The sequence below is a fragment of the Pleuronectes platessa genome, chromosome 19 (assembly GCF_947347685.1).
Source record: "Pleuronectes platessa chromosome 19, fPlePla1.1, whole genome shotgun sequence".
NCBI classification, from domain to species: Eukaryota; Metazoa; Chordata; class Actinopteri; order Pleuronectiformes; family Pleuronectidae; genus Pleuronectes; species Pleuronectes platessa.
The window spans coordinates 20,782,804-20,795,913 of NC_070644.1; the positions used below are offsets into that span (position 1 = coordinate 20,782,804).

Genomic DNA, 13,110 nt, shown 5'->3' on the forward strand with positions numbered 1-13,110 from the left:
ATAACTGAGTCACAAAGATAAGAGACGGTGATGATGTGAAAACACACAAACTGTCACGTTTTACTGATCAAAACATTAAAATTTCAGTCAAACTGTTTCCAGACATGACCTGAAGATCAGACATGTCAGATGCATGTCAGGAACATGTCTGATCAAACGAGCTCAGAGGGCCTCACATGTTCCTGACATGTTCTGGAGGTTCTGTGTGTGAGAACAGACGCCTGAGTCAGTTGCTCTGTCGGCTGTGATCCACGAGTGGACGTGTCTCCAGAGGATCACAGAGACACTTAGGCCTCGAGGACACTTGATGACACCACAGGAGCAGAATGGACACATGTTATGTTTCTGTTGTTTTATTCCATTTGAAGAATCATTCACCAGTAACTTCAGTTTTATTGGATTTGGCTGCAACACTTTTTAAACCTGAAACTCCCTCCCCCCCATCATAGTGCTGAGGATCTAATGAAAAGTTTAATTTTTGGGTGAACTATCCCTTCAATGTAGTGACAGACACCATCTTTCAGAAGAATTTACTCAACATGTATCTTCCTTTGCTTTTCATACTGTAACTACATTAAGTACTTTAACTGTAATACTTTACATGAAGCTGAGAGTTATGTTCTTTATGTACTTGCACCACAGATAGATACAGATGTGACACGTCTGTTCTTCTTGTGGCCCGGTGCTCCGGGGGAGGTGTGATCCGGGGGAGGTGTGATCCGGATGTGGACCTACACAGCTCATCTGGTCCGCCTTTGATTGACAGGGGGTGTCTGCTCTGAGATACAGGAGCAGAGATGTTCATTCGATCCTTCCACAGTGTGGAGGTGTAGCAGTGTGACGGTTTGAAGGTGTAGCAGTGTGACGGTGTGGAGGTGTAGCAGTGTGGAGGTGTAGCAGTGTGGAGGTGTAGTTCAGGTCCAGGCCGTCAGGGTGTACAGCAGAGCTCCGGAGCCCTGCAGGTCAGCAGCGGTACTTCAGCTCCCCGGCGCTGCGCGGTCCCTGACGCGTCACATTAGCAGCGCATTAATACTACACTACCCACACCCCCCCGCGTCGAGCCATGTTGGAGGAAATCCGCTGCGCTGGATTATTCTAATCCGACGGGTCTGGACGACACATCACGACCGACGCGAGCAGCTCCATCCCGCGGCCTGTGGCAGATGCAGCCCGTCCCTCGGAGCTAAAGTTGGGATGATCCGCGGCTCTGCTCGCTGCCGCCGCGGCCACTGATCCGCGCTGCTCGGGCCGTTTCCTGGAGCCATCCGTCCTCTGACAGCGGCTCGGTACCGCCGCACCTCGGGGCACAGGGGACCCGGACCCGCTGCGACTCGAACGCGTCTCCACCTGCTCCCCCGGCGCGGTTAGCTCCAGCCTGGCTCGGCTCGGCTCGGGTGTCCTGTCCGCGGTCTGAAGCGCTGCCGCAGCTCGCTCTCTGCTAGCTAGCGCGGCTAGCTCGCTCCAGCTAGCTAGCTAGCGAGGAATTCCTCAAGTTTAGTCCGGAACCGAGCGAACATCCAGCGGCTCATCGGGAGGGAGGATGTCGGCGAAAGAGCCAAACAAGATGTCCACCACCGAGCGACCTGTCAAAGGTACGTAGCCTCCATTTGTTCATCTGATCCCCGGGCAGGAAGTCAACGGAGCTAGTTTGCTAAAGGCGAGCAGCTTAACACCCGCTGGAGGACGAGCCAGCCCGGGTGACAGCTCGCTCTCCCGGGGGGATTTGCGTGTGCAGCCCGCGGGTTTCACGGTCCTCACCGGCCGTTGTGTCCCGTGGCCTGGCTACTCGGTCCCGCTCTGTAGCCTTGGGTCCCGGGGGACGTCCAGGTGTTGGCCGACACATGCGGCTCAGGTCGGGGGACGTGTCAGCGCGACGGGCCGGACTCCTGGAGCCCGGTGGGGGAGAAAAGCTGCGCTGTGTCCCGGGTGGCTGTCTTCTCACCCTTCCTCCTCTCACCCCATCTTCTCACCCTTTCTCACCCCATCACCCCCAACATCTAACCCCTCCTCCTCTCACCCCCAACACCTCACCCCATCTCCTCACCCTACCTCCTCTCACCCCATCACCCCCATGATCTAACCCCTCCTCTTCTCACCCCTCCACACCCCATCGTCCACATTATCTCACCCTTCCTCCTCTCACCCCATCACCCCCAACACCGCACCCCATCTCCTCACCCTTCCTCCTCTCCCCCTCCACGTCCCACCCCCTCACCCTTCCTCCTCTCACCCCTCCACGTCCCACCCCCTCACCCTTCCTTCTTCTCAGGTGGGTCTTCAGTCCCATCGTCGTCCTCTGACTCGCAGACAGAATATCGTTCACGTGATCATCTTCTTCTCATCTCCATTATGAAGTGTGTGACAGTCGTGTTGCACCAAATTCTGTTTGACCCAGTTAGCCAGTGGGTCACACGTGTTCTCTGTACTCGACTGAAGGAACGAGCATCACGTCAGCGCTCGGTGGCTGAAGATACAACCTGACGCTCTGTCACTTTATTTCCATAAAGGAATAGCTGCCTCATATTTGATTAATTAGTTAACCAGGTAAACCAGGTTGGCGAGGCTGGACGTCTGTGGGGAGGTTTAGTGGGTTTGGACGGCTGATCCGTGTAAAGCTGCAAGAGAGAGTCACATCATTAAACCTGCCGCCTTGAGGCTACACACACACACACACACACACACACTCCATCAGGGGCTGGGAGATGATCATATCACTCCAAATCGATAATTATCACAACAAATGCCACTTTATAATTTCTAAGTTTTAAACTTTGCTTCCCACAGAATGAGAACAGAATGTGTAAAGATGTTAATCAACCATCGTGTGTGTATCTCATGTGCATCTGCTTCATGATTAGTCGTTAGAGCTTTAGTTTGAAGGATCTAAATGAGAACTTCTTCTGGACTCTATCAATAAAACGATAGAAGGATTTATCAACACATCAATAAGCAGGTTCATGTTTGAACGTTTCATATTTGAAATGGGACACTTGTCTCTCAGTGGACGTAGTAGAAGTGACTGAACTTAGTCAGTAACATTAACGGATCATTTTATAGATGTTTCTTTATTCCGAGCTTTAAACACGACTTTAAAACAAAAAACTGACGACATCATTTGGGAAGTTTTCTGACATTTCTAGATGAAATTATTAATCTAGTGAATAAAACAACTTCCTCGCTGCAGTTGATGATAGATGTCGTTGTAGTGATGAGTTCCTCACAGCTTCCTTTTGTAACACTGCATCCTGCTGGACCTGGTGTGTGTCTGTCTGTGTGTGTGTGTGTGTACACACCGATGGCTTAGTTACTGATGGTAATCGAGTCGGTCTGTCTGCGTTGCCTGTCATGTGTAATGATTCTGTCCTCATTCATGATTGATGGAGCTGATGACGGAGTGGGTACAGTGTCCTGTCATGGGCCCCAGCACAGAGCTCTGCCGTGGGACCCATCGTTCCATACCAATATATATATATCGTCCGTTATATCAACATAACAGAAAACCTGTCAATGGTTCCTGAGATGTTGTTAAAGCCTAAACAATAAAAAAACGTCTTTATCGGCCCAATGATAAATAGATCAAACTGTCGTGGTGACTTGTTCTGAAGAAACGTGGCAAAATACTAAGTTCCTGCTGAACAGTTTCACGTTGAACACGTGATACACAAGCGTTTTGTTGTTGTTGTTGAAGAGATCTCAGAAACAGACGACATGTTGATGATATTGTAAATGTTTCATACGTTTTCTAATTCTATAATGTGTCATCAGAGGCCGTGTTCCTCCAGGTGGCCACCAGGGACAAACTTCAACAAGAGGACAATGAGATTATAAATGTTATCGCAGTCTATTGTCAATAATTAATCTTTGGACTAGTTTAACTGTTTATTCTCAGGTGGAGGTTTGTTGGCAGCGTGTGTTTTACTCTCCGTCCCTTCAGCCACGGGAGGAACACTGAGTCTGTGTCAGCCTCTATTTGAATACCACTTCCTGTGGTGCTCTGCGAGGCCTCGCTTTTACAACTGTGGTTTTTGTTTTGCCTCTCTTCAGACGTTCAGGGCTGGTTTCACAACTACAGGGCTGGTGTCGATGGTGTCGGCCATTCAGTCAGCTGGACGACAGTGTTGTAATAAAAGTAGTTCCTGTTTATTTGTCCATCCCACAGAATTAACAACTTTTATCTGCACCCGAGTGAGTTGAGTAGTTTCAGCTGCTCCGGCCTCCTCGATACGTCAGAGTTCAGGTTTCTAAGTGAAAGAATGAAGAGTGAGGCTGCAGCTCGGCCTCCTCCTTCACATCTCTGGGTGAAATAAAGGTGTGTTCCTGGAATTAAGCTGCTTGGTATTTCCTCCGGGGGCCGGTGGGAGCTGCCAAACTGTTGTTAGTCTTCAGGACCCGTCTCAACACGCTGGCGTCGGCGGGAGACAGAAGAAAAACATGAAGTCTGCAGGAAAAATCTCACTATTTCTGACAGAGAAGAACAGGTTCCATAACAAATCATGTGTCAAACAGTGAGTGCTGTCAGAGACACACACACACACACACACACACACACACACACACACACACACACACACACAGCTCCCTGATGTGGGACAGTTCACGAGATAACAAGAAAAAACTTCACTTACAAGTTTAAAGATGAAACAAACTGCAGTGAGAGTTGGATTTTAGCCGTCGCTTCTGATGTGGGAGATCATTTCAGTTCGCTGGCGACACCTAGTGGCTGGAGGCTGCATGTGTTCAGGTTATCCGCTGGTCTCATACTTGTGAACACGATATCTGGAGAACAACTCGAGAGAATCCGTTCACATTTGGTACAAATGGTCGCTCGGACTCACTGATCATTGAGGAGGTTTTGTGGTCAATGGTCCCAGTTACTGGTCACCTTCGTCCCATCGACTGTGATGGTTTGTTTCACATCGATCGGTCTCCTGTGTTTATTGCCGCATGTTGACAAAAGTAAACGTAAAAACAGTTTTATCTTTGTGCTGCATATCTCACCCGTGTGTCTCCTCGTGTTCTCAGCGGTGCCGTATCCTCCTGGCACACGCCTGACGGTCAAGGACCTGTACGTGGATGGGAAGCCCAGCGTGGAGGTGCTGAAGGCTCACCTGGTGAAGGAGGGCCGGGTGGAGGAGGAGACGGCTCTCCGGGTCTTAAACGAGGGAGCAGCGATCCTCCGCCAGGAGAAATGCATGCTGGAGGTGGAAGCCCCCATCACAGGTGAACACCCCCCCCCCCCCCCCCTCCCTGTCATGTGTGTCTGTGTGTCTGTGTGTGTGTTTGTGTATGTGGTTTCACTGTCTCAGATGCAGCAGTCTATTTCTACAGCTGCCCCCCCGACATGTGGTTTAGCTTAGGTATCCCGCCCTCATGACCTCCGACTATTTTTATCTCCTCCTGCTCTGACGTATTGTTTTTCATATTTCTTCTCCCCTGTCATTCATTAAAACTCACATCATCGATTATAGATGACGGACAGAAGCTCGACCAGTTCTCTTGTTCTTATTGACACCTGATAATTAACATGGATTAACTGGTGACAGACGAACAGGCGTTAAGCAACATGTCTCTTGTGTCCAGTGTGTGGAGACGTCCACGGACAGTTCTTCGACCTGATGAAGCTCTTCGAGGTGGGCGGCTCCCCCAGCACCACCCGCTACCTGTTCCTCGGGGACTACGTGGACAGAGGCTACTTCAGCATCGAGGTAAGTGGCGGTTGTGAACTTTCACGTGGCCGTGTTGGTCCCGTGTGGCTCAGCGGGAGCGTCTTTAAATAGACGTAGGAAATGAAAGACACTCTGTCCGTCTCCTGTCCCTCCGGACGGCCTCACTCAAACACACCCACTTCCACACCGCAGCATACGTGCACACACATGCCTCACACTCCGCCCCCAGGATTGGTCCGTGTCCCATTTCTCAAACAATCTGAGGGAGGGAGAGAGCGAGTGTGCTTAACGCATGTGGGTGGTTGTGTGGGTGGGTGGTTGTGTGTGTGTGTGTGTTCCCTTCTCCCCAGCGGCTGTGGTTGTCGTGACATTTGTATTGGCTGCTGTTGAACATCCTGTTTTGTGTCCTGGACGTTTGAAAGAGACTCGTTTCCTCACAGATATTCAGTCTAACTGTTTTCCTCCGTGTTCTTCTGCTCATCGAAGAGATTGGATCGATTCTCATTGTGAAGCTTGTATTTGTGATCTTGTTCTTCTGGTCTTTACCCAGAACTGCCGCCTGTAGGTGAGGTGTGTGTGTGTGTGTGTGTGTGAACAGTAATCACCACAGTTCCCAGTTCACAGGCTGGAAAGCTGTGGATGCCAGGAGTAACCACAGCAACAGGGATACTTCAAACTAAAACATGTCATGTGGATATTTAATCAGTTTCATGATGTTTGATGTGTGTCTGTGTGTGTGTGTCTGTGTGTGTCCTCAGTGTGTTCTGTATCTCTGGGCTCTGAAGATCAACCATCCCAACACGCTGTTCCTCCTCAGAGGAAACCACGAGTGCCGACACCTCACAGAATACTTCACCTTCAAACAGGAGTGTGAGTCCTGCTGCCGGCACGTTGGTCCCTAACCCCCCCCCCCCCCCCCCCCCCCCCCCCTCCAAAGACAAGCGTCTCATGTGTTTGTCCTGCAGGTAAAATAAAGTACTCTGAGCGGGTGTATGACGCCTGCATGGAGGCCTTCGACTGCCTGCCTCTGGCCGCGCTCCTCAACCAGCAGTTCCTGTGTGTGCACGGGGGCCTGAGCCCGGAGGTCACCTGCCTGGACGACATCCGGAAGGTGAGCGCCGCTCCGCCGGCTCCGAGTCACCGAGTCAAACCCGCTGAGGTGGAAGTTCCTAACCTGCTTCCTCTGGTTCTCTGTGCAGCTGGACCGGTTTAAGGAGCCTCCTGCGTTCGGGCCCATGTGTGACCTGCTGTGGTCGGACCCGGGGGAGGACTACGGGTCAGAGAAGACCCAGGAGCACTTCTCCCACAACAGCGTCCGAGGCTGCTCTTATTTCTACAGGTACAACCGGGGCTGTGTTAAATAAAATAATAATGAAGATAAAAAGCAGCTTGCTGTGTAACTCTAAGCTGGTTAAAGCTTTTACAAACAATGGTTTATCTCTGGATAAGTGAGCGCTGGTTAAATCCGCTGTCGGACAGATGTTGAAAACAAATATTAGCGTTCTCTGCTCCGTCTTCTTTTTTGTGTTGAATTTGTTTGTTGGCTCCACGTGAAGGTCACGAGCTCAAAGCTGCTTTTAGTGCATTAGTTTGTTTGAGTGGTGGGACAGTTAAGACTTTATTTATTCACTGTGTGTGTGTGTAACTGGTTTAATGTGTCACATCCCTCGTGTCCCTGTGAGAGGCCACATGACACCTCCCAAAAGTAACACAACATCATCCTGATCCTCCCCTGGTGGCTGGCTGCAGCATAGCTCACTACCCCTCCTCCATGTTAGCAGATGGGACATCACCGTCCGGCCTCTGGAGGAAGTGGAACCAGAAGCAAAAATATTTAGTCTTGCTTTAATTTTCTGAAGTGAATTTTCCGCTCTGTGAGGATCAGATACAATCTCCCTGTTCTCCCGTGTAAAAAGCCTCGACCTTAATTAATCCCTAATTTTAGCACATCTAGCATCTCGTGCTTTACACCAGTTCAAGTGGCCTGACTGGTCCCAGCAGCCGAGCCGCTCCTCACGCTCCCACGTTAGGAAACTGGTTTTCCACAGTGGTCATGGATCTCCCATTAACACGCCTGGTACTGTCTGTGTGTGTTCCAGTTACCCGGCAGTATGTGACTTCCTGATGAACAATAACCTGTTGTCTGTAATACGAGCACATGAAGCCCAGGACGCCGGGTGAGTCACACGTCAGCCTCTCGTTTACACATTTAGTTTTTGATGGAACAAGAGAATATTCAGCAGGTTGTGTAAACATCTGTATCACAATAATAAAAATACATATATAATATCTGGTGTCTCTCCCCAGAGATCCTTCTCCTCCCGTTGGTTTCCATCACATCTGACTTTGTGTATTTTCTCCCTCAGGTATCGAATGTACAGGAAGAGCCAGACGACAGGCTTCCCCTCTCTCATCACCATCTTCTCGGCTCCGAACTACCTGGACGTGTACAACAACAAGGGTAGGAGGGCTGGAGCCATGGCAACAGGCTGGGAAACCTTGAAGCCTTGGCAACTGCAGAGAGAGAGAGAGAGAGAGAGAAAGAGAGAGGAAGAGAGAGAGAGATGATGGAGATGTTCATGTGTGTTTGTGTTTCAGCTGCGGTGCTGAAATATGAGAATAACGTGATGAACATCCGGCAGTTCAACTGCTCCCCTCACCCCTACTGGCTGCCCAACTTCATGGACGTGTTCACCTGGTCCCTGCCCTTCGTCGGGGAGAAAGGTGAGAGGTCAACTACAGACCGTCAGTGACTGACAGACTGACATCTGTGACGTCATGAGGAGAGGGCAGCACGTCCTTCTTCTTCTGACCAATAATGAAATCTGAGATTTGTGTTGTTAAAACATGTGATAAGAGCCGAGCAGCACAAACTGCAGCAAACAGGTTTATTCTACATTGAAAGATGTTAATATTAAAAAGTCTCACATGTATAATGTGCTTGTCCACAGTGACGGAGATGCTGGTGAACGTGTTGAACATCTGCTCTGACGACGAGCTGATGTCCGAGGGAGACGACGCTGGCGACGGTGAGAGACTCAGAAACCTGAGTTTTATAATCGTGATGAGAAACTCACTCTTTTCTTCACCTTCAGGTTTATTGTTGAATTGTCGTCACGTGTTTGTGTTGCTGTGAATCATCAGAACTACGAGTTCTCTGAGGAAACAGCAGCCGACTCAAATCTCACTTTTCTTTTCACCTCTTTTGAGTTTGATCAGTAAAACAATAATCACAGCCTCTTGGTGAAAGCTGACTCCTGCACGTTGTGTTGATGTGCACACATTCTTTGTGTTTGTATTTGTGGAGCTGTGTTCATGGTGTTGTGTTTCCAGGCGGAGCGGCGGCCCTCAGGAAGGAGGTGATCAGGAATAAGATCCGGGCGATTGGGAAGATGGCTCGAGTCTTCTCTGTGCTCAGGTGGGTTTTCATCTCCGCTGTGAGAAGAGCTCAGCGTCAGTCACCTGCTCTCGTGCTGATTCTGGATCTGTGTTCAGAGGGATGAAGACATTCTCTATATTAAAAAGCTTAGTTCCATGTGTTCTGTCAGAACGTGAGTCAGAAACGAGCGTTCGAGCCCCGAGTGTTTGCTCCACTTTAGTTTCAGGCTAATGACTTTCTGCTGCTGTCCTCCTTTAATCTGTGAAGTGTGTCACAACCGTGCTCTCGTTCAGAAAGCAGCTGCCACTTATCAGACCTAGAAAAGAATCACTGACACGTGTAGGGTTCCTCTTCCTCCCTCGGCCTTGATTGGTTCAATGATCATCAGTGTGGGTGTGTGTGTGGGTGTGTGGGTGGGTGTGTGTGTGTAGGCTGCATTGTGTTACGACCTCGATAACACATGATTAGCTTTGCATTAGTTACACTCGATGTGTGTTGAAAGAAGCAAACGTATCAGACGTCTGTTGGTGACTCTAACTGTGTGTGTTTCTCTGTGTGTGTCTTTGTGTGTGTGTGTGTGTGTCAGAGAGGAGAACGAGAGTGTGTTACAGCTGAAGGGTTTGACCCCGACAGGAACGCTGCCTGTGGGAGTTCTGTCTGGAGGTCGGAGAACTCTGCAAAGCGGTGAGTGTCCGAGCCGCCAACGACCAAACACTAACACGGAGACACTAACTTCCTGTGCCTGCACTCACACTGAGACTAACAGCTCAGACACACACACACACACACACACACACACACACACACACACACACACACACACACACACACACACACACACACACACACACAGTGCAGCAGAAACAAGTAACATCTTCTTCTCCTCTCACGAATGTGCAGGTCGAACATTTCTCCATCTTCTGCCTGATTTAAGATCATTAACTTCAGAATGTGACGCTGGGTCAGACACGATATCGTCTCCATCATAATGTGAATTATGATAATATGAATTATGATGGAGATGAAAACTCAAACATGTCTGTTTCATGTCTGAACATCTGAACCAGGTCGATGAACGAACCCGTTCTCAGTAAATTGAATCTCTGCTGCACGGAGACAATGAAATTATAAAGAAACTCAGATTCTTCTTACGTCAGATTTTAATTTTTATAAATAATTATTTAACGGGAGCTGCAGGAGAAAGATGTTAAAGCCTGCAGACAGAGCACCCACTCTCACACAAACACACAGGAACAGAGATTTTCACTTTCACGTAAAACTAAGACAAAAAAAACAGTTTTGTTGAAATTCAAATGATAAATTATCCGAATGTTTGATTTGAGTTTTCTTGATTAATCGATTATTCAAAGAGAACAGATGTTATTTACCAGCAGCATGATGTGAACTCTAACACCCTGATGATGATGATGATGTGATGATGATGATGATGGTTTTGAATCATGCTGTTCTGCTCTAACCTCTGGTCCCTACAGTGTTGTGGGTGGGTGGGGGGGGTGTATGATGACTGTCTCCATGGTAACAGGACTGACTGACAGCTGTGATAACGTGACTGACTGAATGCTGAATGATTTTTAACGTTCTCACTCTCTCTCCATTGGTTTGGGGCATGGCACTTCTACTCACGCTTACACAGCCACCGTAGAGGCCGAAGAGGCTCGAGGTACGAACCCGTCTCCGTGTCTGTGTCTGTGTCTGTCTCTGTCTCTGTGTCTGTCTCTGTCTCTGTGTCTGTCCTGCTTCCAATCAAACCTGCCCTGTTGTAGAGTCAGAGTTCAGTGTTGTGTGGTGATTTCCACTTCATCTCCTTCATGTGCTGCTTGTTCTCAGTCTGAGGAACAAACTGCATTTTTAGATTCATCTCAGAGACGCCGGACCTCAGGCAACAAACAGGTTTCCCTCAGGGAGACGAGATCCTGCTCGAGGCCAAACAACCGAAGTCTGTTGGTTCAAATCTTTTTAGTTTGCGTCTCAAGCTGATGATCAGTCAGTAAATTATGATCATCAGCTCAGTCGCTGTGAGACCTGATGTTTGACTCATCAAGACAAACTTCACGAAGTCTAAATCAAAGAAGTTCAGGGTCAAAGTTAGAAAACGTTTTTGCCTGAGGTCTCGCTGACGTCCTCTCCATATGATCCACTCACACGTTTCCATCCTTTCATATCAATAGTTCATGTTTTCATCACATATCTGTCTGAACCACTATATGAATGTTTGACACTAATAGAAACATGAAGGATCCACAGTTAGTGAAATGTCCCTTTAATCAAAGTTTGTTTCTTTATCTTCACGCTGTCGATTTCCTGTCGAAGTAAGTTTACTGAAAACCTCCCGTCCCAGAAGTTTATAACTATTAGAGCCTGACTTCAGATGAACTGTTGATTATTCTTTAGATCGTTGATATTTTCCTTCATATATTTCATATTTATTCAAAGACCTTAAAGTTGTGTCATTATGAACTTGAGTTAGTTGCTTCACTGAGGTCTAGTTTTTATTCTCTTCGGTGTGAAACGTGTTTGTCGGATCTCCGGAGAGTTTCTCACGCTCGTGTGTTTCTCCTCAGCGATTCAAGGCTTCAACCCGCAGCACAAGATCCAGAGCTTCGAGGAGGCGCGAGGCCTCGACCGCATCAACGAGAGGATGCCGCCTCGCCGCGACAGCAAGCAGGAGGCCCCCCCCCTCCCTCAACAACCTGCCGGCCAGCCCCGGGGCCCCCGGACAAGAACGGCACCAACGCACAGGCCTAGATCCTCCTTCACCTCCCCCCCCCCCCCCCCCCCCTCGCTTCTCCCTTCAGAGCAGGAGACCAGGCAGTTCAGTCCGAGCGAACGTCACCGGCGCTTAATTTATTTCTTCATCAATTTAAATATCATAGATCGACTGAACGGATAAATCTCATTGCACTTGGACAAATCGCTGCCACGTTCCATCCGGAGCCTGCGGTTTTTTTTATCTTGATTATTTTTCATTTTGTGGAGGAAGTGACGCTCATTGAAACGCTGTGTTTGTGCCCACACACACACATGCATACACACACACACTCACACACACATACAGACACACACACACACATGCATGCACACAAACACACACAGTCAGATCCATCCTTTCTTTGCCAATGATAGTGTGACTGAGCTCTGACGAGCGAGTATTGACATTTATATTATATCTGTACATTTTAATGTTCCCTCTTTTCAATGTGATGTTTTTTTTTTTACAACCTATTGATTAAGGATTAATTATTCAGAGCGGGGGAGGAGGGGCGAGGGATTTAAAGGATCATTCCGCTTTATTGCAACTAAAGTCTGAAGTTTATTAGAAACTTTCTGAATCTGAACTCGAGGTCAACTTACCTTCTTTCTGTAAATGGGTCATGACCTCTGACCTGCAGGACGACGGGTTCGTGATTTCCTGCTCGTTAAAACACTTTTCTCTAAAAACACCAACCGATGTATTTATGAATAAGATCATAGATCATCTTTATTAGTATTATTATAAATAATCGTTTCACATAAAGTTTTCACAGTGAAAACAACAGAAGTCCGATCTCCTGATGCGCGGCTGCGTGTTCGTCCTGTTCGGTTTAGAGACGCGCTCCTGAACAGGAAGTGATGTCTGAACAGGAAGTGATGTCTGAACAGGAAGTGAGTCCACGTTGCACTGAGGCGTGATGATCCTTTAACAGGAGGCGTGATGAACCCGGGTGGGTTTGATTTATTGATTAGTGTTTCTGTTTCGGGGAGGTGGGTGGAGCTTGTTGGGATTTTGTCGGGAACATTTCTGAACATATCTCACAGAATGTACAGGAAAAAAAAAAAAAAAAAGATAAAATCAAGATTTGTTTTTTCTTTGCAGATAACGTTTTGTTGAGTACATGTATCGCGAGGCCTCATTTATGTAGATGTTTCACTCCATTCAAATAAAAAAACAGAAAGTACCCGTGTGGCTCTGCTGCTTCAGCTCGAGGACGTGTCGCAGAGCGGCTGCCAATCAGAGGCCGGCGTGGGAAGTGTTGCTTTGTGTTGCTTTGTGTTGCGTTGTGTTGC

The 13,110-nt window shown here is 48.3% G+C and overlaps 1 protein-coding gene across 1 annotated transcript; it reads left to right on the forward strand.

Moving 5' to 3' along the window:
* Window positions 1-1,377: 1,377 nt before the first annotated feature.
* ppp3ccb (protein phosphatase 3, catalytic subunit, gamma isozyme, b) lies at window positions 1,378-11,826 on the forward strand. The gene is given in 16 exon segments (XM_053447650.1): window positions 1,378-1,592; window positions 5,023-5,220; window positions 5,581-5,705; window positions 6,425-6,536; window positions 6,632-6,777; window positions 6,866-7,005; window positions 7,766-7,843; window positions 8,033-8,127; window positions 8,265-8,390; window positions 8,618-8,695; window positions 9,000-9,084; window positions 9,632-9,729; window positions 10,700-10,726; window positions 11,628-11,736; window positions 11,738-11,765; window positions 11,767-11,826. Coding segments are annotated over 16 exon segments (1,542 nt in total). The 5' UTR covers window positions 1,378-1,540; the 3' UTR covers window positions 11,812-11,826.
* The last annotated feature ends 1,284 nt before the right edge of the window (window positions 11,827-13,110 follow it).